The 27,247-nt window shown below is 36.8% G+C and overlaps 1 protein-coding gene across 1 annotated transcript in view; it reads left to right on the top strand.

Moving 5' to 3' along the window:
* The first annotated feature begins 747 nt into the window (after positions 1–747).
* LOC107601760 (potassium voltage-gated channel subfamily D member 1-like) overlaps positions 748–27,247 on the top strand; it is a 70,601-nt gene continuing 44,101 nt past the window's right edge. Inside the window, exon 1 of the mRNA XM_016294048.1 lies at positions 748–2,544. Within this exon, the coding sequence (XP_016149534.1) occupies positions 1,430–2,544 (1,115 nt within the window). The 5' untranslated portion in view covers positions 748–1,429. The remainder of the gene's footprint in view (positions 2,545–27,247) is intronic.

Here is a 27,247-nt window from a genome sequence, read left to right as displayed (position 1 = left end):
ACGAAAAAAGAAAGAATAAGTTGGTTAATGAGTTTTACTCCAGAGCTGCATTAATGCTAATGTAAACCCAGAATTTACTGTTTGTCTTCTACGTGCATGTTCTTGCGCATGGTGCAGGAGGTGTAGAGTAATGCATTATTGATTTTTGATTGTGGAGTGTGTTGTATGCATTATGTTGGGACTGGGCTGGGTCACCTGTCCTCCGACAGCCGTGTGGTTATGTGATGACACCCTACAAAGTTTGCGTTGGTTTTAAAATCTGATTCTGGATTAGGGAGGTTCTTCATACTGAGACATTTAGATGCAACAGGAAGTTGCATTAGCTTAGAAGTGGGGAAACACATTATTTGATTGACTTTATATGTTGCTTATTGATTGTTGTGAACCTGAACATTTACTAATAATTTTTCTGATTGCATTGAAAAATGATAGCTCTCTATGCAAAGTATTTTATTATTTATAAAGTAATATAAATATATGTTTATAAGCAATTTATGAATGTATTTCCGTGTATCCTATTTTATATATGTAAAATGTAATGGCACATGTATTCTGTGTAGCACAAAGTGTGAATGACTAGTGTGCGAGAGCTCTCGCTAACAGACTGAAGTTTGTTAATTTTAACAGTCTCTGACGTAAAACAAGCTGGCGAAAGTAGCTACTGTGTCTCATGTTGCTTTGAGACTTCATCTAAGGATTTGTTGCGCTGTTTCCTGACAGGCGCATGAAGGAACGGCCATACTTGGAGTCCAGGTGGCTGCGGTTCTGAGATCTCCATTTGAAAATCTTCTCAGCCTCTTGTGAGATTGAGTAGCCACTTGAAGCTCGAAGAAAGAAAATAAAAATTAAAGGCAAGAGTCTTGAAATTGCATAAAAAGGAGCGAGAACACCTTCAAATGAAAGAATGGAGTAGAGGAGAAATAGTCTTCTTGCTAACTTCAGAAAGCCTCATCACAGACTAATAAAAATTTGAAACGGCACAGCGCAGCAACAAATCAGTATTCTCCGGCAGAGCCTGCAAGAAATGGCCAAGAGGGTTAACCCTTTCAATGGCTGAACTGATTCTTTGAACAGCCACAATCTGCAAACAAAAGACTTGAGATGATGAACTTTAATGGGTCATTTCAGAATCATTTTTGATATATGGAGATCCTGAGATTCAAATGGCTTTAACACTCTCACAGCCCCATATTTTTTGTAGTAGATAATGAAAACATTTGCCTACTTCCATTTACCTCACAAGATTCCTTCTTAGCTTATTAAATGTACAGACAAAGCAAGGAACTAGTCTGAGGTCCTCAGCTCGGATGATTAGTTTGGAAAGACTCTTTCTGGTCCAAAAAGGTTCAGAAAAGCTTCTCAGGACTGACTGGTGTTCTCCCCATTGGTGTATTTGATTCATTAGCAACGCTTAGCCACCAAATTAAAAATGGCTGCCGGAGTGGCAACATGGCTACCGTTTGCCAGAGCAGCGGCCGTCGGCTGGCTTCCTCTGGCCAAGAAAATCATGCCCAAACCGCCCGTGGACAAAAAGAGCCGCAACGACGAGATCCTGTTCGTGAACGTGAGCGGGCTCCGCTTCCAGACATGGAAAAACACGCTGGACCGCTATCCCGACACTCTGCTGGGCAGCTCGGAAAAGGAGTTTTTCTACAATGAGGACACTCAGGAGTATTTCTTCGACAGGGACCCGGAGATGTTTCGCCACATTTTGAACTTCTACCGAACCGGCAAGCTTCACTACCCGAGGCAGGAGTGCATTCAGGCCTTTGACGAGGAGCTGGCGTTTTACGGCATCGTGCCGGACATTATCGGCGACTGCTGCATGGAAGAGTACAGGGACCGCAAGAAAGAGAACCAGGAACGTTTGGCTGAGGACACGGAGGCCGAGAATGCGACGGATACTCCACTTCCGCCGCACAGCACATCTCGGGAACGTTTGTGGCGTGCCTTTGAAAACCCCCACACAAGCACCATGGCTCTCGTTTTCTACTATGTCACGGGTTTCTTCATCGCCGTCTCGGTCATCGCGAACGTGGTGGAAACCGTCCCCTGCCGACCCCTCAAAGGCAGCAAGAAAGACTTGCCCTGCGGTGAGAAGTACACGCTGGCGTTTTTTTGCATGGACACGGCCTGCGTTCTCATCTTCACGTTCGAGTACCTCATGAGACTTTTCGCCGCACCCAGCCGCTGCAAGTTCATGCGCTCTGTCATGAGCGTCATCGACGTTGTTGCCATCATGCCCTACTACATCGGCCTGGTCATGCCTGAGAACGAGGACGTGAGCGGCGCGTTCGTCACGTTGAGGGTGTTCCGCGTCTTCCGGATCTTCAAGTTCTCGCGCCATTCTCAGGGCCTGCGGATCCTGGGTTATACTCTCAAGAGCTGCGCTTCTGAGTTGGGCTTCCTCCTGTTTTCCCTCACCATGGCCATCATAATATTTGCCACCGTCATGTTCTATGCCGAGAAAGGCACCAAGGGAACCAACTTCACCAGCATCCCAGCCTCCTTCTGGTACACCATAGTCACCATGACAACACTTGGGTAAGTCCATTCCCTTTTTATCTGCAGCTTGTGATGTTTTGAATATGCGACAGATTGGTTTTCTATATGCAGAGAGACTGCAGTGAAACTAGTTCCATGGTAGCATTTAAAAAGCTAAGGAAGGAGTAGATGAGGTCCATTAAGAACTTTCCAGAAAATTCCCATGTGATCCAAACCACTTACAGCTTCATTGCTCATTTATGATGATGACAGTGTTCTTATATAGAAGTTCAAATGAAACTTTTGCAGTGAAGAATGAGTTTGAATATGAACAGGGTTTTGTCGTAAAGTTATAGCTATTGTGTAAGCTATTGTTTAAGATAAAAATATAAATAATAAATATTAATGAATTTAATAAAAAAAAAAAGTATATATATATATATATATATATATATATATATATATATATATATATATATGTGTGTGTGTGTAATTACTGTTTTTTAATTATATCTAAATAGTAAATAAATAAAATAAACACTAATTTATATTATTTAATTATTTTATATTATTAATATTATTATTTCTATGATTTTTTTTATTTAGAAAAAAAAGGCTCTAGTAACAGGTGAGTTATTTTCTTCTTGCTTACATTTAAGTAAGACACCTGCCTATATGTTAAAAAAATGCAAGGTTAGAGAAACTTAAATCACCTCCAGCTACAAAACCAGTATATGTGCCTTTGATTCCCCCGTTTATACCCTGAAACCTCTTTTATAGTTCTCTGTAGTGAGTCATTTGCTCATAAACTGAGCTGTGAATGAGTGATGCGCTGTTTCTGCACAATAGTCTTCAGCCACGTCTCTGGCCATTGGTTTGCTGTCAGGCTTTAGGGAAGCAGAAATGACAGAGTCCAGTTTTCTCTTGTTCATTGATACAGTTTAATCCCTCAGAGTGATAGATGAAGAGTGGAACGCTGTGTCACTGCGCTCCAGAGCAGAGGATGAGGAGGATAGATTAAGTGTAGTCAACTTTTTCCTGAAACGTTTGGCTGTTTTGCAAAATATCTCAATATGGTTTATTTTTTTCCATGTTGTTGTTGGGTAGAAAACACCCACACAGATGCAATGAGAATAATTCAGATGTTGCACAGTATTGTGATGCAGATTATAGCACATGTAGGCTATGTTCCCAATGTCATAGTATCATACAGTACTACTATTTCATTAGTAGTACTCCATACTCCATTCATTAGGTTATAAATTCATAAAATACACTTCTATTGAAGCCATCAGTCAGTGTAACTTTAATTTAATGTAAATTTTGTATTTAAAAGTTTGAATTTAATTGCCAAATTCCAGGTGAAGACTTCTAATGTGCGACCTATATTCTATCTATGCATCATATAATACATTATTATCTATAATATCAAAAATCTATCAAAATCTATTTTGCTATTGTAGCGAATCAGCTCATGGAAAATATGAATAATTAACCATAACTAGTTATAATTAACTATTCATATTTTAGATCCACTGTAGATATTTAGCTGACCACTCAGGGTCAACCGTCTTGTCAATTCTAAGAACGTTAATTTCCTGGTTAAAGGAAATAACCTTCTTACTGCACAATTCTATAAGTTTGTAACGTAAATCTGCATGATTATTGACTCCGGTTATGAGTAAACAATGATATATATATATATATATATATATATATATATATATGTATATAGCCAGTGACTAATATTAAAATGACTGAACTCTCAACATTATGTAATTTGCAGTACTTTATTTTCTTAATTTCTATCCTGGCTTTAAATCAAAGTTTGTAATGTTATGAGACACACCTTCAGATTGATTCATGACTTTTTATTCTTTATTAAAGAGTTTTTCAAAATGTATTGTAAAAATCCGTTGTTAGTCACACAACGGATTGTTAGTCACAGTTGCACTTTGTATCATAGTGACTTGGGGGTTATGGCCCAAACTCATATTTGTAATATATATTGTTGCATACTGCATATGGTTTCACACACTATTTTAAGTTGCAGCCAGTAAACGTTGGATACTTTGATGCACTGCATTGTTGTAAATTTGGTGCAACTACATTTCTGTTGGTTTTGGGCAGTGGACGAATGATGTTGGTCTGTAACAATAGTGGACAGGTTTAGATATCAGATTCACATTAGTGTTAATGACAATCTTCCCGTGCATTATGCAAATGTAGGAAATAGCACCATATTAATCATAATATATGAGCTTATCGTGCAAATGTCAGGATCTGCGTACACTACCACTCTCAAGCAATACATCATCCTGTTTACATGATCATCGCGCACACATATATATTACCTGCTATCAGATTTTCAGTAGTTTTTCATCAAATGATATGAACACTTCTTTGGTAAGACAGTGATAACCATATCTGAGCAGAGTTATTGCTATCTAGAAGTCTACATATTTTATATAAAATTGTGTGCATATTGAACAGTGTGTATAATATGATCTCTTCCACCTAAATGTATAATCTGTATTATATTATTAGATTTACCCACTTCATGAAGAGCAGCTCCCAAACAGATGGTTCTCATTAATGTTAGATGTTCAGATGTTTGATCTAGCAGTATCATGGTTTCAGCCTATCAATTGGTGGCTGACTAAATACTTTTTTGCCCCACTGTATATGCAGTGATGCAGACTATTACATCTCAAAGCCATCTATAATGTGCTTATTAGCAGTAATAATCACTGTTGCTATTGCTCGTAGTTAGAGCTGATTTTAACAAATTATTTAACCTGTGTCACACATTTGTCATGTGTGATGGTTTCAATTGCATGGTTTGTTTAAGAATGGTGTGGTATTGTGATTCAGTTTTACAATTTTTCTCCAAGCGAATGAGGTGAAGAGTTTGTTTAGGCAAGTGCCACTCACTTTGTCTCTAAAAAGATAGACAGGCTTTGTCTGCCTGGAAGTTTCTAGTATACCCATAATAAGACAGTTTTGCTTGAAAAAAAATTTTTTTACGGAAAAGTTATTTTTTTTCTATTTCAATTGCATTTCCTTTTTTTTCAGTTAACAAAACAAAAAACTTTTCACCCTCATGTTGTTCTAAAACTTTTTTTTGGTCAAATCACTGTGGCCGGCATGTTTGAATATGGGGAAATGCAAATGAGATTTGAGAGCTACAGCGGAAGGAAAGATTTGATGCGAATAATGATGTAAAGCAAGTTTTTGTCTGGAGAATAAGTCTGTGACGCCATCCTGCAACTTTAAAACCTAATCAGTGACATTTCACCCTCAAACTAATTAGTTTTACATAGACCCGGCTATGTGACCATTGTATAGTCTCCAAAGAAAATCCAATCTGGAAGCAGTCATGTTGGAACAGCAAAAGTAATGTTCAGTTTTCAAATTCAGTATTTTCTGTTTGCATTTATGTTAATATGCATGAAAAACAGAGCGACAATAAACCCTATAATCATATTTTCCAAATATAATCATGCACTTCTGTGGTTTGGAAATCCCGGGCAATGAAAAGGCAAATAACTCCATCAGGTTGCATGCTTCAGCCGCGTGCATGTTAATGAATGTCTGAATTCAATAAATGAATATATTTGTGGCTGTTCCTGAAGATGCAGTACAGAGATCACCTGATGCATTAATGTTTTATTCTGGGTTGGGTTGACTGGCCGTGTTCCCTCTGGAGAGAGCCGGATAAACACTCTGCTTTAGCCTTACTGTGCAGAAAGAAATGCATGTGTGCAGATCAAAGGAGCAAGCAAGGACTCTTTAGAGACTCTCAGTGAGTGCAAGATTCGATTGGTCGGTCTGTGGCGGCAGCCGAGTGGAATTCACATTACCAGGACTTAATATCCAACTTTACGCTTCCTCTCCGTTGACCTTGACAGGGCAGCGTTTGGAGCAGGAGCTGCTGAATTATGATGTCTGCTTCGTTCCATTTTGGATACTGTGTTAAATGTTTAATGCACCCTCTAAGTTATTATTTAATACAACCTGGGAGAAAGCAGGATACAGTAGCCCAGTGTAAGACATTACAGAAGCTGCTCGTAAACGAGGTGATCTTGGCAGGAGTTACCTTGACTGCTTTGAGTTAGAAATGTGCAGAAGTGAAGAGGAAATGTCATTTGAATTGAGTTGGCAAACAGTTGCAATTTGAATTTGACACCAATTTGAGAAGTATAATTAGAATAAATTGAAATTCAAAAGAATGAATATACGGTGACTGTCGTTTTTAATTAAATAAATTGAATGTTGGCCTTAAGTTATTATGATTTTTTTTATTAAAAACAGCTGAAAGTTGAATGTTTATAGATTAGATGATGGATGGATGGATTGATGGATAGATTGAAGATATGTAGGCAGACAGACGGATGGATAGATAGATCCTATTCTTGTCATTCCAATTCAACGCTATTTAATTAATGAATTAATGAATTAATTTTCTTGCTTATATTGAGATTAATAACTATATATAATATTTATATTTGGCTTTTCAGCCTATTTGCCTTTCTTTTTAAGGAAAGTGGAGTGTAGACAAAATAGGAAAATAGGGTGAGAGAGGGTAAATGGGATTGGGACATGACCCAGGTCAAACTTAAACCTGGGTCCCTGTGGGCGAGCAGCTCTTATGTCCTGAAATGTGCACAGTGCACTGCAGCGCTGCACAGAATATATAGTACATTTAAACATTTACATTAGTTTTTTTATTGCTTTCAAAGAGCATATTAGGGAAGATTTTCCCTAATTTTTTTTCAATAAAATATAGGAAATTAAATCTGTGTTATCTAAAGAAATATTTACAGATTAATTGGTTCTCAGATGAGTTTCAGTCCTTCACTTTACCACGGTACAACCACAGTACCTCTTACAAAAATTAACAGTTGTTTTATTGTAGTAAAAGTTTAGTAACCATGTTTTTTTAGCATATTGATTACTATTAGTATAAGCACATTTTTACTACAAATACCATGGTTAAACTATGGTTAATGTAGCAAAACGAACACTGATAGGTTCACCTGTTTGGGTAACGCCAGCCAATTATACTGGGTCTATAGCTCACTCTGCTACATTCCACCCCAACATCAGGCATCGTCGCCCCGACGATGGACAAACCTTAGAAATGATCCCAAGGCCTGAATAAAACTGACACAGCACTGGATATTACACCAGAGGGTGACATGACACCTTTTACCACCTCGCCCACTATCCTTGGCAAGCAGTAGACATTTCAGTACTGACCAGCTATTGGCCTTAATCTTCAAGAACCCTTGAAGGGAAACTAGCCACGTTAATGCCACTTAAATGGACTAATTGAATTTTACACCAGTGATACCCACAATCACTGGCATCGGAAATGCCCCAACTTACCTACACCAGTGAGGCTATCAATCCCACTGGAAGGCCAGATTTAGAGGGCTCAAAAAGCACAATGTCATGCAGAAACCACATTGACCAATTTACAGTTACTAATTGAAAATGCCCAATACAATCTGCCATACCCTACAACCGCATACCTTGACGGAACATTGCAGCTACAGCAAGGCTGGGAACACACCTTATGACAATGTTGGGACACACATTACAAAACTCAGCACCTGCAATTCAGAGGCTAACTCTGAGAGAAAAGGTACAACAATGATAGCAATGCTGCACTGGGGCTCTAAAATTAACTTACGATGCCATTCAATATGACCAAGCTGCAGCTGCCCCACTTGGTGGACACTAGCATGCAAAAGACTGCTCACTTCAAACCATAGGAGGGACCTTATAAGACATAGGGGGAGGTGCAAACCTCCCCTTTACACTTCCTGGCAACATGGCCAGGTCCCAAACATTTAGGTCATCTTGGGATTTACCACAGGAGGACCAATTCCATGATTAAGACCCACGAACACGAAGGGTATAGTGACACTTCCTGGCCTATGACCCAGCCTCAAGTGCCAAAGAGCTGATCCAATTGGACTCGCTGCGATTTCGACAGTTCCCTTGACGGGCCTAGCTCTACCCGGGCACCATGGGTCTTTAACAACATTCTCCCTTGTGCCCCATACTACATTACAGGCACAAAGAACTAACCTTGATGCCAGGCCCCCCTTGGAGTTCCCTCCCATTCCCACCTAAGGACCTCCAACAGACAGCCAGTGAGCAACACCAAGAATTCCAGCTCGATGCAACAACTACCTAGTACCTACCTCCTGTTAAACAATTTATCACGCCCAGGGGTTTCTGAATTTGACATGAATTCTATAAAAGGAGCTCCTCTTCCGATTACCACTCACCAATTGTAGATGGGCCCATCCAAAGAGACTCACACAAAATAACCTGCAGTGCTGCTCTGCCTGGACACAACATGCAATACAATCCCCTACAAAATTTAAAGTCAAAATCCCCTTATCACGTCTGCAAGAAAGGAAAAAAAACAGAAGCTCACCCTGAACTATGGCGATCCTGCCGACTACGCCAAATGTGGCAGTAAGTGGTCAGGAGTTTGGGATATTACCAATAATAAGAGAAATCCTATAGTCGACTACGCCACCCAGAATACACCGGGACATAACAGCCCTAAACAAAGGGACACAGGTTCATTGCCAAAGGCAGGGTGAGCATAATAATAATAATAATAATAATAATGGGTATAAACAAAAGTCACTTTATTAACATACACTTGATAAAAACACATACAACACTTCACACCAGGTCTCAATACATCACACGTCTTTACCAGTAACTTATAAAACAAGTACCATACAATGAGAAAATAAAGGGGGAGGTGGCCAACAAAGACCCTCAGATTTCTACCCCACACTCAATACCCATGACACACACTCGTGAAAAATCAGTAATATTAAATTTATTATTAACTCTGCTACACATGGTTCATTTGTGGTTACCTTGTTTTAATTACAGTAACTTTGGTTTTTTGGTTTTATTTGCAAAACATGGTTAATTTTCATATGGGACATTTGTCAATTGTTCTTTGCTTGTTTTAGCATTTATCAATAACAGATGTGATGGGCTGTTCAAAATATTTCCAGTCGGGGAGTAACGTTAATCTGTCCCTTTACAAGAGGACAAAACTTGTTGTCCCAGAGCATCAGCATCCCTCTCTAGAGTCCACACTCACCATCTGCTGTTGGCTTATATAAGTGTCTTGTGGGAAAAGCGTCGTCCTTGAACAATGCAAGACCCAAGAGACCTCACAGCAGCCTCGCTAAGCGCTAATGTCTGTGACAGAAACCACTCAACTTATCACTTCATTGAAGCTGTCAGGCTGCGTGATTGGATTGGGCCTCTTATTTTATTTATTTATTTTTTCTCCTCAGACTGATGATCTGTCAGAATTATGTATTAGTGATGTAATGTGGTTCTGGTCTTGGTTCAGTTCACATAATTTATCTCGTGCTGGAGGCAGCGGGAACCACATGCTTTTTTTTTTGGTGTGTAAAGGTCGGCCGTGATTGGCTGGGGGATTTGACTGTGGCATAAGAGATAATGCCGGCTGAGAACAGATTGAATTCAGGTGTGGATATGGTGCAGTTCAATGAAGGATTTCTGATTTCTACTCTTTTTCACATGATGGGTCAGATGCTGTTATGAGTGTGAATCATGAACATACCATACCCTTGCAACCATCCAGAACACCTTCGATACCACATAGCAACACACTAAAAACTCCCAGAACAGCTTAACAGCAGCATAATAATAATTTAAAAAAACATCCAAAACACCTTATCAACTGCAATACACACACACACACACACACACACACACACACACAAAACCCATCAAGAACAGCTTAGCAACCTCAACACACTAAAACATTCAGAACACCTTAGAAACCACACAGTAACACCCTAGCAGTCATTGCTTGAGTAGCAGTTTTCCTCAAAAAAGTAAATTTTTGTACTTTATTAAAAAACATAAAGACCCCCAGTGGTGAAGTTTTTATATTGGTTTTTAATGTTGATTACATGTTTATCTGGTGTTTTTAATATGCTTAAACACAAACCATGTGCAAATTCATCAGTCAACCTTGCCAAGTATTTTCTCCTTAAAACTGCAGTTTACCAAAGACAGTCTCAAAAACAGTGTTCTGTTTGTAACCAATCACATCAACATACAGAACGGGGCTTTTCATATCTGGTGTGTTTTTGCAGCATTGAGTACTAAAGCCAATCAAGGACATGTCTGTTGATTTCTTGAACGCAATGGCCATTCAGAGGTACGTGTTTAAGTTAGTCAGAATCCACTCACCGCTGAGTTCTGCACTCACGGATCCTCTCATTATAACAAACAAGTTGTAGACGCGATGAAATTAAGAGATTAATTGTGCAGTGTAGAGCTTCATTGATTATAATGGAATGAGACTGCGATGAACTAAGACGAGTGACAATGTTTTTAGTAATTATAAGGAGAGCTCTCTTTGTACACTTTCTAGGCTAAAATCCATTCAGAATTTGAATACATTCACTCAGGGATTCATTCTCAAATGTAACGAATGACACAGTGATAACCACTAATCCGCAATTGCCACTACCATTGTGTAGTGTTTACTACTGCGCCTACTATGCTGAGTGAAAGTGAAGCAGGTCTAATGCTGCATTCCATTTGTACTCAGATGTTGGAAATTCCAGGTTCGTAGTTGGAACTTTTAACTGGAACGCCTTAACAAGAGTTACCAAGAATCAGAGTTCCGACTCGGAATCTTGGAGGAATCTCAAAATCTCCAACTTTAGAATCCAATATGGCTGCTCGGTGCATCAACAGAAGGGAAAACAGTAGTAATATATTGTTTATTAGCACTTATGTGTGTCTGGGTCTCAATAAACGCTATGGCATTATATGTGCAAAATACCACTTTTTGTGTTTTTTTTTTTATTTTATTTTAATCGACTGGTATTGCGAACAATGGATGCGTCCATCTTGGTTTTCTGACTTTACTGGAACACTGTCCACTTGGGTGTAATGTCACTCCCAGCTCCATACGACTTCTGAAGTAAATGTAAAGCAGCATAAGCTGGTGCGATTGAGTGGAGGAGGGGACTAATTTGCATGTTCATAGATCATCGTTTACTTGTATAAGTGTAGAGTTACGTTCAAGCCATTTTAAGACATGATGAAATTATTTTCATTGGAAAAAAACATTTCAATGTAATTTTGATTACCAAAGATGATTTTAAAGTGCCCCTATTATGCTTTTTCGAATATTACCTTTCATGCAGTGTGTCATGTAGCTGTATGTGAACATAAACTAGTTGCAAAGTTGTGATAAATAAATATAATTATTGTCTATCAAAAAAACGAGTCAGCTCGCAAATCGCCTAAACGAGTCGTCAGGAATTCCAATCTTATTCTGTTACGGCTCTACGTCATGAAGTAACACGTTCTACGTCGCCAATTTGCCTGCCCACAAACAGTAAAATATCCGTGTGGTTAACATCATGTCGAGAAGACGCTGTATCCTACGCTGTGAGAGTAAATTTGTTTTATCACATCTTATAATTACCACAAACTTGTTAACACTTGACACTTACCACTGAGAAACGTCCTGCTCCAGTCGTGCTTGCAAATCAGTCTCTTGTCGATCAGCCAGTTCAACCGCTTCATCAGCAGACTCCGGCTCGAATTGGTAAGGTACTATCGATACCATCTTTTCTATATATTGACAAGTCTCCAGGGCTGTCATTCAGTCATGGCAATGGACGTTTAATTTCCGACACGTGCTGTATGCGGTGGACCAATCCAGAGCCAATCTCTCTACGGCTCTGGACCAATCACAAAAGGACTGTGCCATCTGACCAATCACAACAGTGAGGGCTCACAGAAAGGAGGGGTTTAGAGAGAAGTTCAGCGGAAGGGAAGATTTGAAGCAAATTATGACTTTTGGGTTCCTTCCTCACACAAATATGGCTTGAGAAGGCTTGGACTGTACTGTTGCTTTTTTGGCAGTATTCTTTCAGTATTTTGTTTAACATCCGCTTTTGTGTTTTGCAGAAAAATCGATGTGAGGATGAGTAAATGATGACAGAATTTTCCTTTTTGGATGATCTCTACCTTTAACTTAATTCCTCCAAAGATAAGTCTGTTGACCTTTTCGTTGACAGCTGGCACATTGTGTGTTTTATAATTTAGTGCAGTCACATACTGATGGATGTTTAAGTAAATTTATTCTGCCATTTAATCAAAGCAAACCAACTTCCTCCCTGCAAATGAATTTTAACTCCTCTGATCTGGAATAAAACCAATATCATCAGCTGTATGTGGTCTTTCCATCTGTAATTATGCTCTGCCTGTCAGGTGTCTCAGGGTGTCTGACTTGTAGAGATCGCTCTTAAAAGCACAAGCAGTGTCTCAAATGTTCTGCCAATTCCACCACACTTCCAGGTACTACTGAAGAAGTGATCAAGGTTAGATACTGTCCGCTTTTAATGGCACCGTCTTTGTGGGATGTGTGTGGTTTGTGGATAAAAGTATTTGGCTGCATGGCTGTAAATATAACAGTTTGAATATTTGCAAAAGATAACAAATGCACAATTGAGTAAGTCACAAAGTCCATCTGTTTTCTAGCCACCCATCTTGACATATTTTTGCCATTTCTTATGTAATTTTATGCTGTTTGTCTGTGATTCATAGACTCTAAGGCTTTTTTCATACTGCCAATCCAATTTAGTCAAAAGATCGGATCTTTATTACTGCACTGTCATTTGCAGTCAATTAAAATCAGTGCAGTTAATATGTATTTTTTATTTTATAATTTCTTTATCTTTATATATATATATATATATATATATATATATATACATACACACACACACACATATATATATATATATTATAATATTTTATATATTAATTTAATTGTGTTATTATTTATATTTTTTATTAATATTTAGTAATTAATTTTTTATTTTAAGACTAATCAGATTTGATACAAAAACTCAAAAAAGTAAGATTTGTATGATGATGATGATGATGATTGTAATTACAACAACATTTGAATTATGTATATTTATTTTATTTTATATTATATTATTATTTATTTTTCTCTCTCTTCAGACTACTCAGATTTTGAGTTAGACACTCCAAAGATGATTTGTTTTGTTCTGCCTGTCTGAACAAAGCTTAAAGGACTTGTATTGAATGCTGTAGTTCACACTCATGCTGGCTTCCTGACAGCTCTCAGGGTATTCAATAACAGGCAATTCATAATCTTACAGGAAAAAGATATCACACCTGGATTGGCTGCAGATAAAGGGATTTGTTGAGGTCTAGAGAGTCATATGTTGCTGTATGATGGATTAGAGAAAAAAAAAAACATTTCAGCAGTATCCCATAGTGATTATTTGTCATTTCAGAAGTTTCATTCAGGTATTTAAAATGATAATCAACTTTACAGCATAAGGAATAATGATTCAATGACATTTAGAGGTCTAATTTTACTTTGCCTATGAGGTTGCAGGTTATCGCATACATGAGAGCAGAAAATTAAATGTGGAAAGACAGCAGAGGTGATGACACAAATGCAGATATCTTTGGCTGAAAGGTGCTGAGCATGTATTATCCTTGTGGTTTAGTAAATCATAGCATAAGGGTCATTGGTCAGGAAGAGGGAGATATTTTAAATCCATTTGACAGTGATAATGATAGCGGGCCCAGGACAGAGCCATGAGGCACTTCCATCAGAACTAGCTTTGTGTCGTAATACTGGTATTGAACGGTAGCTTAAATAGAGGTTCCCATTGCCTTTCACATGTTTTATGAAGGACAAGGGATGATGGAGAACTTTCTGAGTCATTGATTTATAGCTGACATATGATTCAGAAGGTTAACTCACGGTCAGGAAATCCAGCTCTTTAAATGTACAAGATGATTATCTTTTTTTCCCATGCATGTAATTCTCATCAGACAAATCTATGAATGTGGAGGTTGGTTATGGTTACAGTGACGCAGATTAATCATCACGAGTATATAAACCATTCAAACTGTCATACTGAGAGGCATTGCTTAATCAGAGTGTTCATAAGTAACGATAGCTCTGTGCACAATTCATCCCCATGGTGCCGTTGCAAAAACGCACCCTCCCATTCTCCAGCGCTCCTGACATGATTTGGCCAACTTACACCTCCCTCCTATCCAAAAATAATCGTAGATGCTCAGTCAGGTGGCCCCTGGCTGTGGCCCTTTTGTGTGCATGAGCCTGACCCATTTACCGCCTTTGTGGAGAAAAATGACAAAGCTGACATCATTTCCTCTCTTGCTTGTGCCTCTCGGCGAGGTCCACACCTTTCCCACAGGAGCTTGCGAGAAAGGGAAGACTGCAGCACTAGACTGAAGTGCAGGCAGTGTGGAAGCAGCTAGTGCAGAATGCTGTTGCTTTGATAGCACTTTGCATGCCACTTTGCATCATAGAGTCTGTTGTCATGTTTGGTTCTTAATGAGCTACTTACCTTCCAAGCAGGACTTAATGTGTCATTGTGCTGACAGATATGTACTACTAATGACAAACTTTCACTAAAAAGGGTCGTATCATGAATAATCAAATTTACCTTAATTATTTTGAGATGATAAAAGAGTTTGATGTACTTTGAAATATCATTCAGTGGAAACAGCTTTCAGCAATCAAAAATTCCTCTTTGGTCTAAAAAGAGCATTTATTTAAACCAAGCTGAAAAAGTGACTGGTTCTTATTTGGTTTTATTTCAATTTTAAATTATAAATAAAACTACTACTACTACTACTACTAAAAACAAATTTATTAATAATATTAATATTTTATAATAACAAAAAGAATAACAAAAATAAATTATTACTTAAGTTATTTCTTAAATATTAGTTTTATTGTTAGTTTAATTATTATTTAAAAAATGTGATGTGCTATGAAATATTTTAACAGTAGAAATACAGTAACTTTCAGTAAACGTTGCATTTATTTAGAGCATTTATTGAAAACTAAGCTGCAAAAATCACTTGTTTTAATCTAAATTTAATTTGAAATTAAAATAGATATAATAGCAATAATAAAATCAAACTGTATTAAAAACATCATTATTATTATTATTATTGTTATTGCTGTTATTATGATGAGGACAATAAGGATTAATAATAGTAATAATACAACAGAAGAATAACAAATAATTTTTTATATATATTTTTTAATATTATGAATTGTTAAATAGTTTTGTGTTTTTTATTATTATTTAAAAAAAATGAATGTGATAAAAAATAAATATGACCAATTTAGAAAATAAAACAGGAAGTGTGCTTATGTCCTGCAATGATCACAAGATATTGAGAGCCATATAGTTCATATGTATAAGATACTAATTAGAATGTAGACGTTTATAAATACAATTTTGTTCTTTTTATTATTTGTTGGTGAGGGGAGGATATTCTGTAGATCTTCAGACTGTGAGTGTTCCTCAGGTCCTGTCTTTGAATCACTGAGCATATCTGCATGAAGGAAAGCGCTTGCGCTCAAATGTGCTGGAAGGGAATCAATCGTCCTTGCACCGTGCCGCACGCAAACCTGTGGGACCCTGGAAGTACAAATCCATTTACTCGCTGAGAGCTGTATGTGCGCTGTGTGAAGGTGTGTATCCGCTTCGGCCCAGTGTGCTCAGGTTTGAAAATGTGGTGTGACAGTTTCCTGACCATGAGGTTCAAGTGAGAGCACTTGACAGAATACATAATGGAAAATGGTCTCACTGAGAGATGCAGATGACTTCCTTTTTTTTGTTTTTGTCACACATCATGAATTATCACGACAGAAGTGAATCACTCCATTCTGAATCAGAAATTAAATGCAAACTACAGATTTTAAACTCTTAAAGGGATAGTTCACCCAGAATGTTTTATTATTTTTTCAAATTCTTTTTTGATACAAGTTTGGAATGACATGAGGGTAAGTGATGACAGAATTTTCATTTTTGTGTGAACTATCCCTTTAACGTTTTAACAACAAAAATCCTACACATTTCATGTTTAAAGTTGTTCATTTCCTGGGAGCAAGAAGCGTCCCATGAATTATCACCATTGTGCCCTTGAGGAAGGCACTTAACCCCAGGTTACTCCAGGGGGATTGTCCTTTTTATAGGGGGATGTCAAATTCATTTTAGGTCAAGAGCTGGATTTGAAAAAAATTATCACTTCATGTGGTCCAATTTTTTAGGACTAAAAAAATTACACTTTGGAAGACATTTTAAGACCCTGGTTGTCTGACCACGTTCTATTCTATTCTATTCTATTCTATTCTATTCTATTCTATTCTATTCTATTCTATTCTATTCTATTCTATTCTATTCTATTCTATTCTGTCCTGTCCTGTCCTGTCCTGTCCTATTCCAATACAGTATTTTTTATTTTTATTTTTATTTATTTTATTTTATATTAATTTATTTTTATAAAGTTCAGTCCAGTCTAGTCTAGTCTATTAGCAAGCCACTGTTCATCTGCCCCTCCCGTTTCTGTTCTCTCATTATTAACTAGTTAGGGCTTATATACACAGTCATTAATTTTCTCTCCGATAGTTAATCACTTTAATCACCTAGAGAACTGTTCATTGTTCATTATGCTTTGATTTATAACCCACTAAACATGTCCGGTTCTGGAGGGAAAACTCGGAGCACAGTGTTACCTATAAGAGAGGCACCTTTACATTGACTTTAATATGGTTTTAATGTACGTTTGGGCATTTAAAGGGGTCATATTATGCTGCTTAAAAGAATAGTATTTTGTGTTTTTGGTGTAATGAAATGTGTTTATGCGGTTTAAGGTTCAAAAACACATTATTTTCCACATACTGTACATTATTGTTTATCCTCTATTAGCCGCCTTTCTGAAATGTGTAAATTTTTACAAAGCTCATCGGTCTGAAAAAGCGAGGTGTGCTGTGATTGGCCAGCTATCCAATGCGTTGTGATTGGCCGAATACCTCAGGCGTGAGACGGAAATGTTACGCCCCTTGCCATATTGTGATGATGCCCTGTCAGGCCAGAGCGACGATACAAAAACATGAAAACCCATTATAAACGAGGCATTCGTTGCATCCAGTGGGGACATAATTATGGATTATAATGACTTATACTGTTATACTGCGTTGCATCGCGCCTCGTAAACCTAAAACCATGTCTGCATTTGTGATCAGAGAAATGACAAACAACAAGCCCTACTCTACACTGCCCAAAAAAACTTGCTTTAAATATATAAAATATAAAAACTCTTTAAATATAAAAGACGTACTTACAGTCTTTGAGTCAGAACAGCCGGCATTGTAGTCTACTCTCCCAGGATCAGGAAACAGTCCTCCATAAAATGTGTTGCACACATCTGAATATTTGGGTTGAAGTGTTCTGGAACAGTGTTGTAAATACAATTTAACCACTGATTTCTAGTCGTGTCCATTTTTGGAAGGCCAATCAAAGTAGTTTTGCTTTCACAATGAAACCGCGCCACACACCGCGGCGGGAGGGTTAGAGTGAGCAGAGGCGGGTGGGCTTGAGAACGGCGCGGCCGACGATTTCGACGAAGGAGCGTCCGGAAGGACATGTGACGACCCCGGACTGGACTCCGCTTCGTCCACGGTGAAAGCCGATCCACAGCGCAAAGTTGATGTATTTCCTCAGCAACCAGCACGGATCAGCTCCAGGCATGACGAAGCAGATATCGTCCTCTTTTGGAAGATCAAACAAAGTAGTTTCGTTTTCACAACGAATCACACAGCATCTTTACGTCATGGCGGTGGAAACAACAAAACTACAGCGAGAATAAAATTTACTTCCTACATCGTGACGTAGGTATGTGGGGGCGTGTTAGAACGAGTCGTTTTAGATAGGTGTGGCTGACTCTTAACTTTTATAAAGAATATCTCTTTGGATTTGAGACTTTAGTGTTTGCAACTTTACAGATCTTCTTTATGCACCAAGAGCTTGTAACACTCCAAAGAGAAAGGAAAAATTGAAATCGCATCATATGACCCCTTTAAATAACATGTAATGGTAGAAAACAGTATCATTTTATAAGAAGCCAAAAAATATGACTATTTTTATTTTATTTTATACAGTACAGGGCTATAGTTGTCGCATGGGCCTTCTCAGGAAGGTTTTGAATGAAAATATTTTTTATAAAGAATATGTTTGGGCAAGTGCATGTTTATCTTTTATGTGTTGTAATTTGAATGAATATATTTCTGCTGACCAAAAGATTTTTGATATTTTAGTAAATTTCACATTTTTGCTGTTTCATTGTTTTTCAGTTTGCTCTTTAATAGCTTTCACTGAAGAAAAAAAACACCTTTAACTTAAACTCAAGTTCAGCTGCTGCCTTAAAATGTTTTATTTCAACTTAAATTACATCAGACTGAAAAACTAGTTAAATCATGTATAACTTAAAGAATGAAATTGAAATGATTGAATTGATTTGATTAGATTAGTTGAAGTAATAGAAAAACATGATGAAAACTTACTGATCATGTAATTTTTACAGTTTTCTTTTATAATTATTTTATTGTTTAATTTTGCTGAAAACTTTACAACAGGGTTTAATGACAACTTTCCCCATTAAGTGAAAAAAAAATCTGTCTATCAGATGAACTGTAAATTAAACTGAAATAACTTCTTGGAGCAAAAAAAAAAAAAAAAAGACATTGAAAAATTACCCCACACTGAGAAATATTCACAATCAAAAAGTAAAATGTGTGACTACCAGACCGGGTCTCCTCTATATCATAACACCAACAGCCATAATTTTGGGGACAAAGTTATTAGTGTTGACCTGATTATGCAACAATGTGTTATGAATTAAATATACCTTGAGACATTTATATATTTGCTACATTTAGGTCTCGTGAGCTACAGGGTATTAGAAAAGAGACAACGTGCTTCTACATGTTCACTTCATCAGCTTTAAAACGAGGTGCACTTTATCATTTTATCCCAAGAGCTCTCATTATGTTCCAGAAAGAGCAGACATCATGATTTTTTCCCCCGATCTTTGCGTAGGAACATGGATTATCTGAGTTTAAACTGTTCATTTTCAGAGGTCTAACACGCTAATAATACTTAAGAGCTGAGTCTAACAGGCACATTGAGCTCTGGTTGCATGTGTGCAGTCCACAGATCTTTAATTAGACGTTTCTACAGCTTCCAGTGTGGAGTCAAATTAAGTCCCTGCCATTTCCCCTCATCCCAGAGACCATTATCACCTTTATGCATGATTGGAAAAGACTTTCATTTACAGCCTCAGCTCTATCTGACAGTAATCATGAGGAATGGCAGCCGTGCAACCTTTCTTATTTTGAGCACTTGTATGACTGGGCTGGACTGTGTTCGTGTCTTCCTGGCCAGTCATTGCAGCTTTAATTTAAAATGTTGATGGATACGCTTAACTGTCTGCACATAACCAACATGTGTGCCGGAAGAAACCTGACAGATCCATGCACCGACACAACAGCCTTTTTAATTTTGGCTTATATGCTCTCTTTCGGTCCTATTATAGCTTTCTATAAAACAGCTGTATTGTACATTTTTGTAGGATTTTAAGCATTTTTCCCCAGATATAATTCATTGTTTTATTTACTGCCTCTAAACCTCAAGGAAATAGTTCCCCCAAAAAAATGAACATTTGCTAAAAAGTTACTCTCCCTCAAGCCATCCAGGATTTGGGTTTGAAGTCAAAAAGTCTTAATGATGGATTTGTTTATTACATATACACAGCTTGTAGATTACTTGTGGATTATTGTGATGTTTTTATCAGCTGTTTGGCTCTCATTCTGATGGCACCCATTTACTGCAGATTTAATTCCATTGTTGAGCCAGTGATATGTGACCCTGGACCACAAAACCAGTTATAAGGGTCCATTTTTGAAAATTTGAGATTCATACATCATCTGAAAGCTGAATAAATAAGCTTTCCTTTGATGTATGGTTTGTTAGGGTAGGGCAATATTTGGCCGAGATACAACTATTTGAAAATCTGGAATCTGAGGGTGCAAAAACAATCGAAATATTGAGAAAATCGCCTTTAAAGTTGTCCAAATGAAGTTCTTAGCAATGCATATTACTAATCAAAAATTAAGTTTTGATATATTTACAGTAGGAAATTTACAAAATATCTTCTTTACTTAATATCCTAATGATTTTTGGCATATAAGAAAAATCGATCATTTTGACCCATACAATATATTTTTGGCTATTGCTACAAATGTACCCCAGCGACTTATGACTGCTTTTGTGGTCCAGGGTCACATATAATGCTGAATTCCTTCAAATTTGTTCTCACGAAGAAACAAACTCATCTACATCCCGATTACCAGGGTTGCGAGATGCATAATTTCAAAGCTTTTGAACAAACTTTTTTAATAGTTAAATTCTACTTTTTATATTTTTGCCATTTTATATTTTTACCTTTTAAATCCTTATTACATTTTTACTGTTTTATAATGGTAAATTCCTATTGTGATGACTTACTCCATAGAGTGTGACAACATACTTTACTACTGGAGCATGTTGTCACAAATGATCCATGTGTGTTAAATGAAGAGTGTTTTTTTAGTAGTTTTGTGTAAACAAGACTGAGGTGTGTGCATATAATTGGATTAACTGAATCAGTTCAATTTGTACAACCATGGAAACACAATGTGAGTTGCATTGCTGTTTTGCACAAACACACACTGCAGTGTGAAACAGTTTTTTTCTGTACCTTTAAGACTTCTGTGGGTAGCTATATGTCTCTTTGCATGTGACAAGTAGTTAAAGTTCCTGAATACACATTGATGATCATTGGCTGTGACATAATTTTTTTATGTGGTTTCCATAAATGAGAATAGACTGAGAGCTTTGTGTTATATATGTATATTCAAGTAGAAACATACTTAGTTTGTATGTACACCACAAACTATGCAAATTTAAAGGTAAATGTGGAATAGATTACTGTGTAATCACATCACTTTCTGTTCTGTCTAAATTAAGGTCTTGTAAATTGAATTTAATCATAAACATGTTCCTCGTGACCTGTACTTCTAGCCTTCTCTTTGCATACCAGATGGTCAAAACTGGAAACAGATTTCCAGAAATGAAACTTTGATACTTTTCTCCTGTTTGTGCTCTTGGCTCATGAACTGAAGCACTGAGATTAGACTCAAGTACAGCATATGAATCATACAGATGCCGTAGCTTATCTTGGGTTTGTACGGCTTTTTATTGGGCAGGTGGTGTAAACAATCAACTATCAGGGCCTGAAGGAGGAACATGATTTCCCAATCCATTCTCTTGCAATTTTTATGTACTTCCCATTAATAAGTCATTACAAAATATTGCATGTACTTGATGAGGTAATGCTAAAAGCCAAGAGGCAGCTTTGCATTTGTTGAGTTTCTGTGAAGCCACTATTCAAATGTGTGATTTCACTGTGTTGTTGAACTCATTGGTCATTTCTGTCTTATCATTTCTAAGCAATGTTTTCTGTAGTTAATATGTAAAGTACTAGTAGGGCGGCTGGACTATCTGTTTGTATGACCAATGGCAGATGGGTTAGGTTTTTAGCACATCTGTTTTTATTTATAGTAACATATGTGTAACATATATGTAAAACCATGTTGTGAGTTGTGGTAAATTTAGTATATTTTAGAAGTTTTTTTTTTTAGAAGTTAAATGAACAATACAAATACATTTATCGTATATTATCTTATATCATTTATATTAAAGAGCAGTATTTATTCAAAATAGAAATCTTTTGTAACAATATACACTACCGTTCAAAAGATTGAGGTCAGTAAAATAATTTTCCTTTCTTTTTTGAAAGAAATGAATACTTTTATTCAGCATAGTGATAGTAAAGACGTGAATAAATGTATTTTGACTGTTCTATATATATATATATATATATATATATATATATATCAAATATTATTTTCACAATATTTCCTCAAATGCTTGGTTACTTTGGCTTTTGTCTCTCTCTAAGTGTTCAAGCTCCTTTTAGTTCAGCATTTCTCTGGCCAAATCTTTAATAAATAAATAAATAAAAGGACACTTTTTCACTCAATGAAATTTATGTCCATTCTTATATTACAGATGGATGGAGGTCTGATGGTCTGATGACGAAATAGGGAATGAGTTTTCATCTATTAAACTGAAACTGCAGGGTATGAGGTCTATTCAGGTTGGCTGGCTTTGTTATATTTTGGAAGAATTGTTCAATACTTCATCTGTCTTTAGTCAAAATGAAATCAGAATGGACCCCATTTACTTTCCTAATACTTGTTCCTAGTCTTACTGTCGATATTTCATTGATGCATTTCATTCCAACGAAATCTCAGTTTCTCAAGATAGGTTGTTGCTCATCTGAAGGCACAATAGCACATGTATAGTTGGATAAATTATCATGATCATCATTTAATTTTTAGTTTTATCAATGCTTTTCACTACTGAATGAAATATAAGTTTCTTTATTATCAATACTTTACATCTTCTCCACCATATTGTCTTTGATTTGTCTTTGGTGAGGCTGTTGCATTTTGAGAGGTTATGCTGCCTCGGCTTATAAATGGGGGCTGAGTCTGAAATCACATATGTGACCCTGGACCACAAAACTAGTCTTAAGTCACTGGGGTATATTTGTAGCAATAGCCAAAAATACATTGAATGGGTGAAAATTATTGTTTTTTCCTTTATGCCAAAAATCATTAGGATATTAAGTAAAGATCATGTTCCATGAAGATATTTTGTAAATGTCCTACTGTAAATATATTAAAACTTAATTTTTGATTAGTACTATGCATTGCTAAGAACTTCATTTGGACAACTTTAAAGGCTATTTTCTCAATATTTAGATTTTTGTTTTTTGCACCCTCAGATTCCAGATTTTCAAATAGTTGTATCTCGGCCAAATATTGTCCTATCCTAACAAACCATACATCAATGGAAAGCGTATTTATTCAGATTCCAGATGATGTATAAATCTCAATTTCGAAAAATTTACCCTTAGGGTCACATATTTTCTTGAGTATGTACTTATTTTGCATAAGTAATTACTTTGCGACTGGTAAAAAAAAGTATGTGCTATATAGTATGAATGTGTGCAGTGTAAATATAATCCGGACGTGCTACAATCGCTTTGTTGTCATTGCCACGTGACCTACCAGCATCAGTTGCATCACTTCACTGACACAAATCCTCTTCCGTGGCCTCATGGGATGGTAAAGTACCTATCGTATGCACTTCAGAATCTCACCGGAAGCAGTAGGTCATCTGGGGACATAATACTTTTGTCATGTACTGTTTTCACCTATTATATAGTAGGGAATTATGCACTGCGCTTTGCCAATGTTTTTATGGTAAAACAGCAGGTGCGTGTTGTCGTTTAGATTTGCACTATATAATTTATACTATGGCTCCATATTTCCATATCTCATAACCTAGTAGTTTTAAATCACAGACTTGATGTTTGTAGACTGCATAATAAAATCCTGGTTTTATCGAATAGTGCTTTTCTCCTGTTCCTGAGGCCTTTTTTTCTGTACAGGAATAAACCACAGCTTTGTACTCTCTGTTTTCTACACTGATGATATTTGCGAGCGGGTGGTCCGTTTAACCTGTGGATGTCGCATATATATCTCGCGGACGAGGCCTTTCAGCACACTGTTAGCATCAGCGTCGGCTTTCCATTTATGGAGGTCTGCTGGAAGTCAAGCCTATGATTAGTTCTGTTTGTTTAGCTTCAAAGCTTTGATATAAAAGGAAAGAATGTGAAACGGCAGATGGATTCTAATTTGTGCTCTGTCAAATGTCTCAATAGGTGGACCGCGAGCACAGATCAGAAACAGGAGACTGAATCTGGCCCGAAAGCTTTTATAGTAAGTTACTATTTAATGCATACAGAATCCAAAAATAATGACCCCTTGGGTGATTCTCCAGTCGTTTTCTGCTGATCTGACTTATTCCCTGATGGTGTATTGATGTTGTGGCCACAGAAGGAGCTAAATAAACCCAGTGTCTATAAATAGCTTTAATTTCTGTTGTTCTCCCTGTGAAGAGATTAGGTTTCAGAGCATAACTATCGCTTCTCACTTTCTCAGGCACGTTTGACGCCTCTCTCTGCTGCAGTCGTCTCAGCCGGAGTCTAATCTGCCCGATCACATGATGCACAAAAACCAGTCAAAACCCTGTTTTTCAGATTCTGACATCTCCTTATAGCCGTATCCACATCTCCTTCCTGTCTGAAGCTCTCTGGTGAAACAGTGTAGCTGTAATTTGTTGATATCTGGAGCCAAACTGTACGTTTTTCCAGATTGGTTGTCTGTGAGTATGTTGTCCTGTTGTAACCTCGCTGTCATTGTTGTATTGACTTACTTTCTCAGTGTCTTTATAACAAATGAGCTTCACAGTTCATGACCTTCCTTGTATCTGAAAATATCGGCAGAAAAAGAACAGCAACACACCGGCGTAGTCACGTCATATGAACATTTTGCCAATCCGACAAATTGCAAATAAATTGTGAAATTTTACTGGCCGTAAATATTTCTTCCTGGCTTTGAATCTAGTTCTTGTCCCTGTGACATTGGACTTTTTGCCGCCTTTGCATATATTTGAGTTTCTAATACAGTTAATGGCCAGCTTTTATTTATACACCAAAGTAGGGCTGATAAATCGCCTGCGATTTTGAACGCGATTTTGCGTAGCTTGTCAGTGATCTACGGCTCTGTGTAGTAAATGTGCTCCATCTGAAAGCACGTGCTGGAGATTTACTACTAATCACAGGAGCGCCTTTATTTTAGTTTTTTATATCTGTAAAGTAAAGTTTCCATCATATGCACACTTCAGAATCGTAGTTGGACAAACTACTCTTGTCAGCTGTTTTTCATCTACTATATAGTAGGGAAGTATGTGATTTTGGATGCAGTTGGGGTGTCAGATGAGGCAGAATATTTAACTTTTGAAACATTGTTTATGTCAGGAACACTCGCATGATACCTCATATTATGCAGGGTTATTATAGTTAACTAAAACCTAAAGTAAATCTAAAGCCATAAACAAGCATTTTCATCACTTGAAATAAAAGAACCATTAATTCAAATAAAATAAAATAGAAAAGAAAAACATTTTCAGCTAGTTTTTCAAAATTTCTCATTGATTTTCTGACTGATGTACTAAAATAACCAAAAATAAAGCTGAAATAGAAATTAATAACATCTGTATAGACATTAAAAAAACTACTAGAGATGAGTAACAACAAAATTAAAACTTTAAATTTAAAATGAAAATATAAAAATATCTTGATGCTAAAATTTATTTTATATTATATTTTATTTATTTTTATTTCATTTTATTTAAATATTACATGTTTCTGATGGTGCATTTCAAATATACTTTTCATCACAACTGCATTGACATGATCTGTTTTAATAAATATAAACATTTTGTTGAACATAGCTTAAGTACTATTAAAAGTTGTTTGGGGAGGAAAGGGATGTGGTTGTTAATTGGACATTATGATTTCAATCCATATAATGGATGGGAAAAACTGTGGTGAAGTGGCATATAATTGCTTCTTTTGCCATATTGGCTTTTGTAAATATAGCAAAAATACAGCTCGGGAAGCAGCTTTTAAAGCAACATTACCAGATGCAAAAATAAAATAGATCTGAGTGCACGGTTTGATAAGTGACATATGTGCTTCTCCACTCACTGCTGAACTATATGATTATCATTTTCATATACCGTGGTACTTCCAAAGTTGCTTTAAAGAATATCTGGTATTACCTTCATCTTACAGTAAAGCAAAGGTATTACCATTTTATCATCTGCAGTAAATCCATGGTGGGGCTTTGGTGTAGAAGAACACGTTCTCCTGAAGTATTGAAGCGTTTGGCTGCTTTGCTCCGATTACGTGAGCGTCACCCAGAGGACTAGAGATGTATCAGACAGGCAGTTGTGTACTGGCACCTCTGACTTTCTCTTTACTGGCCTATCCTTGCTATTAGCACGATGGTCGAAGCACTTTTGAACATCAGCTTATTTTCCACTCTTCCTTCCTCTGATCCACAATCTTCCTCATCTGATCCTTCCATGCCCATTAGCTCATTCATAAGGGAAATCTTTGAGAAGATGTTCTTTGTCTGCTTAATGCCAGCTTAAGTAGTGGTCATTATTATTCTTTCTCAAACTTTTAATGCATGACTCACCCAACGCTTTTTTTCTGTTCATTTATGTTTTTTAAATCGGTATTATTGTCTTGTTTTCCAGTAAAACATACCTGAACATCAAAGATCAGTTCATTTGAAATGCAAAAGTGTGTAAGATTTGTTTTGCATAAATAAATTAGTGAATATTTTTGGTAGGCTAGCACTAGAGACAATTAGAATTGGGGAAAGAACTGAAGATTTAAAGATATTTAAACTTAATATGATATATTCTCTGAAATCAAGTCTTACAATTGTGTATAATATATTTGTTCTTTTAAGGATGTCCTGATATTTTTATTGGAAAACAACATGCAGATATTGATTAAGAAAAGTTTTTCTTTTTCCCCAGTGTTGGCAGGCAGCATTCACATTTTTATATAGATAATGTAAAAAAATGGTTGGAGTTGCCATTCTAATCACCTGCCATTTCTCTTCCCGATTTATTTCCTTGCTTCGTTCGCACCGCCTTTGTTTCTCGCTACAGTCTGCGATCATTTCTCTCTGTCATTGCCGCTCTCCGGCGCTCTTTCTCTGCTGTTCTCTGTGGTAGGTGCGATGACTTCC

This window comes from Sinocyclocheilus grahami, unplaced genomic scaffold, assembly GCF_001515645.1.
Source record: "Sinocyclocheilus grahami isolate Dianchi unplaced genomic scaffold, SAMN03320097.WGS_v1.1 scaffold312.1, whole genome shotgun sequence".
Lineage (NCBI taxonomy): Eukaryota > Metazoa > Chordata > Actinopteri > Cypriniformes > Cyprinidae > Sinocyclocheilus > Sinocyclocheilus grahami.
This window is presented reverse-complemented; position numbering and strand designations above follow the sequence as displayed.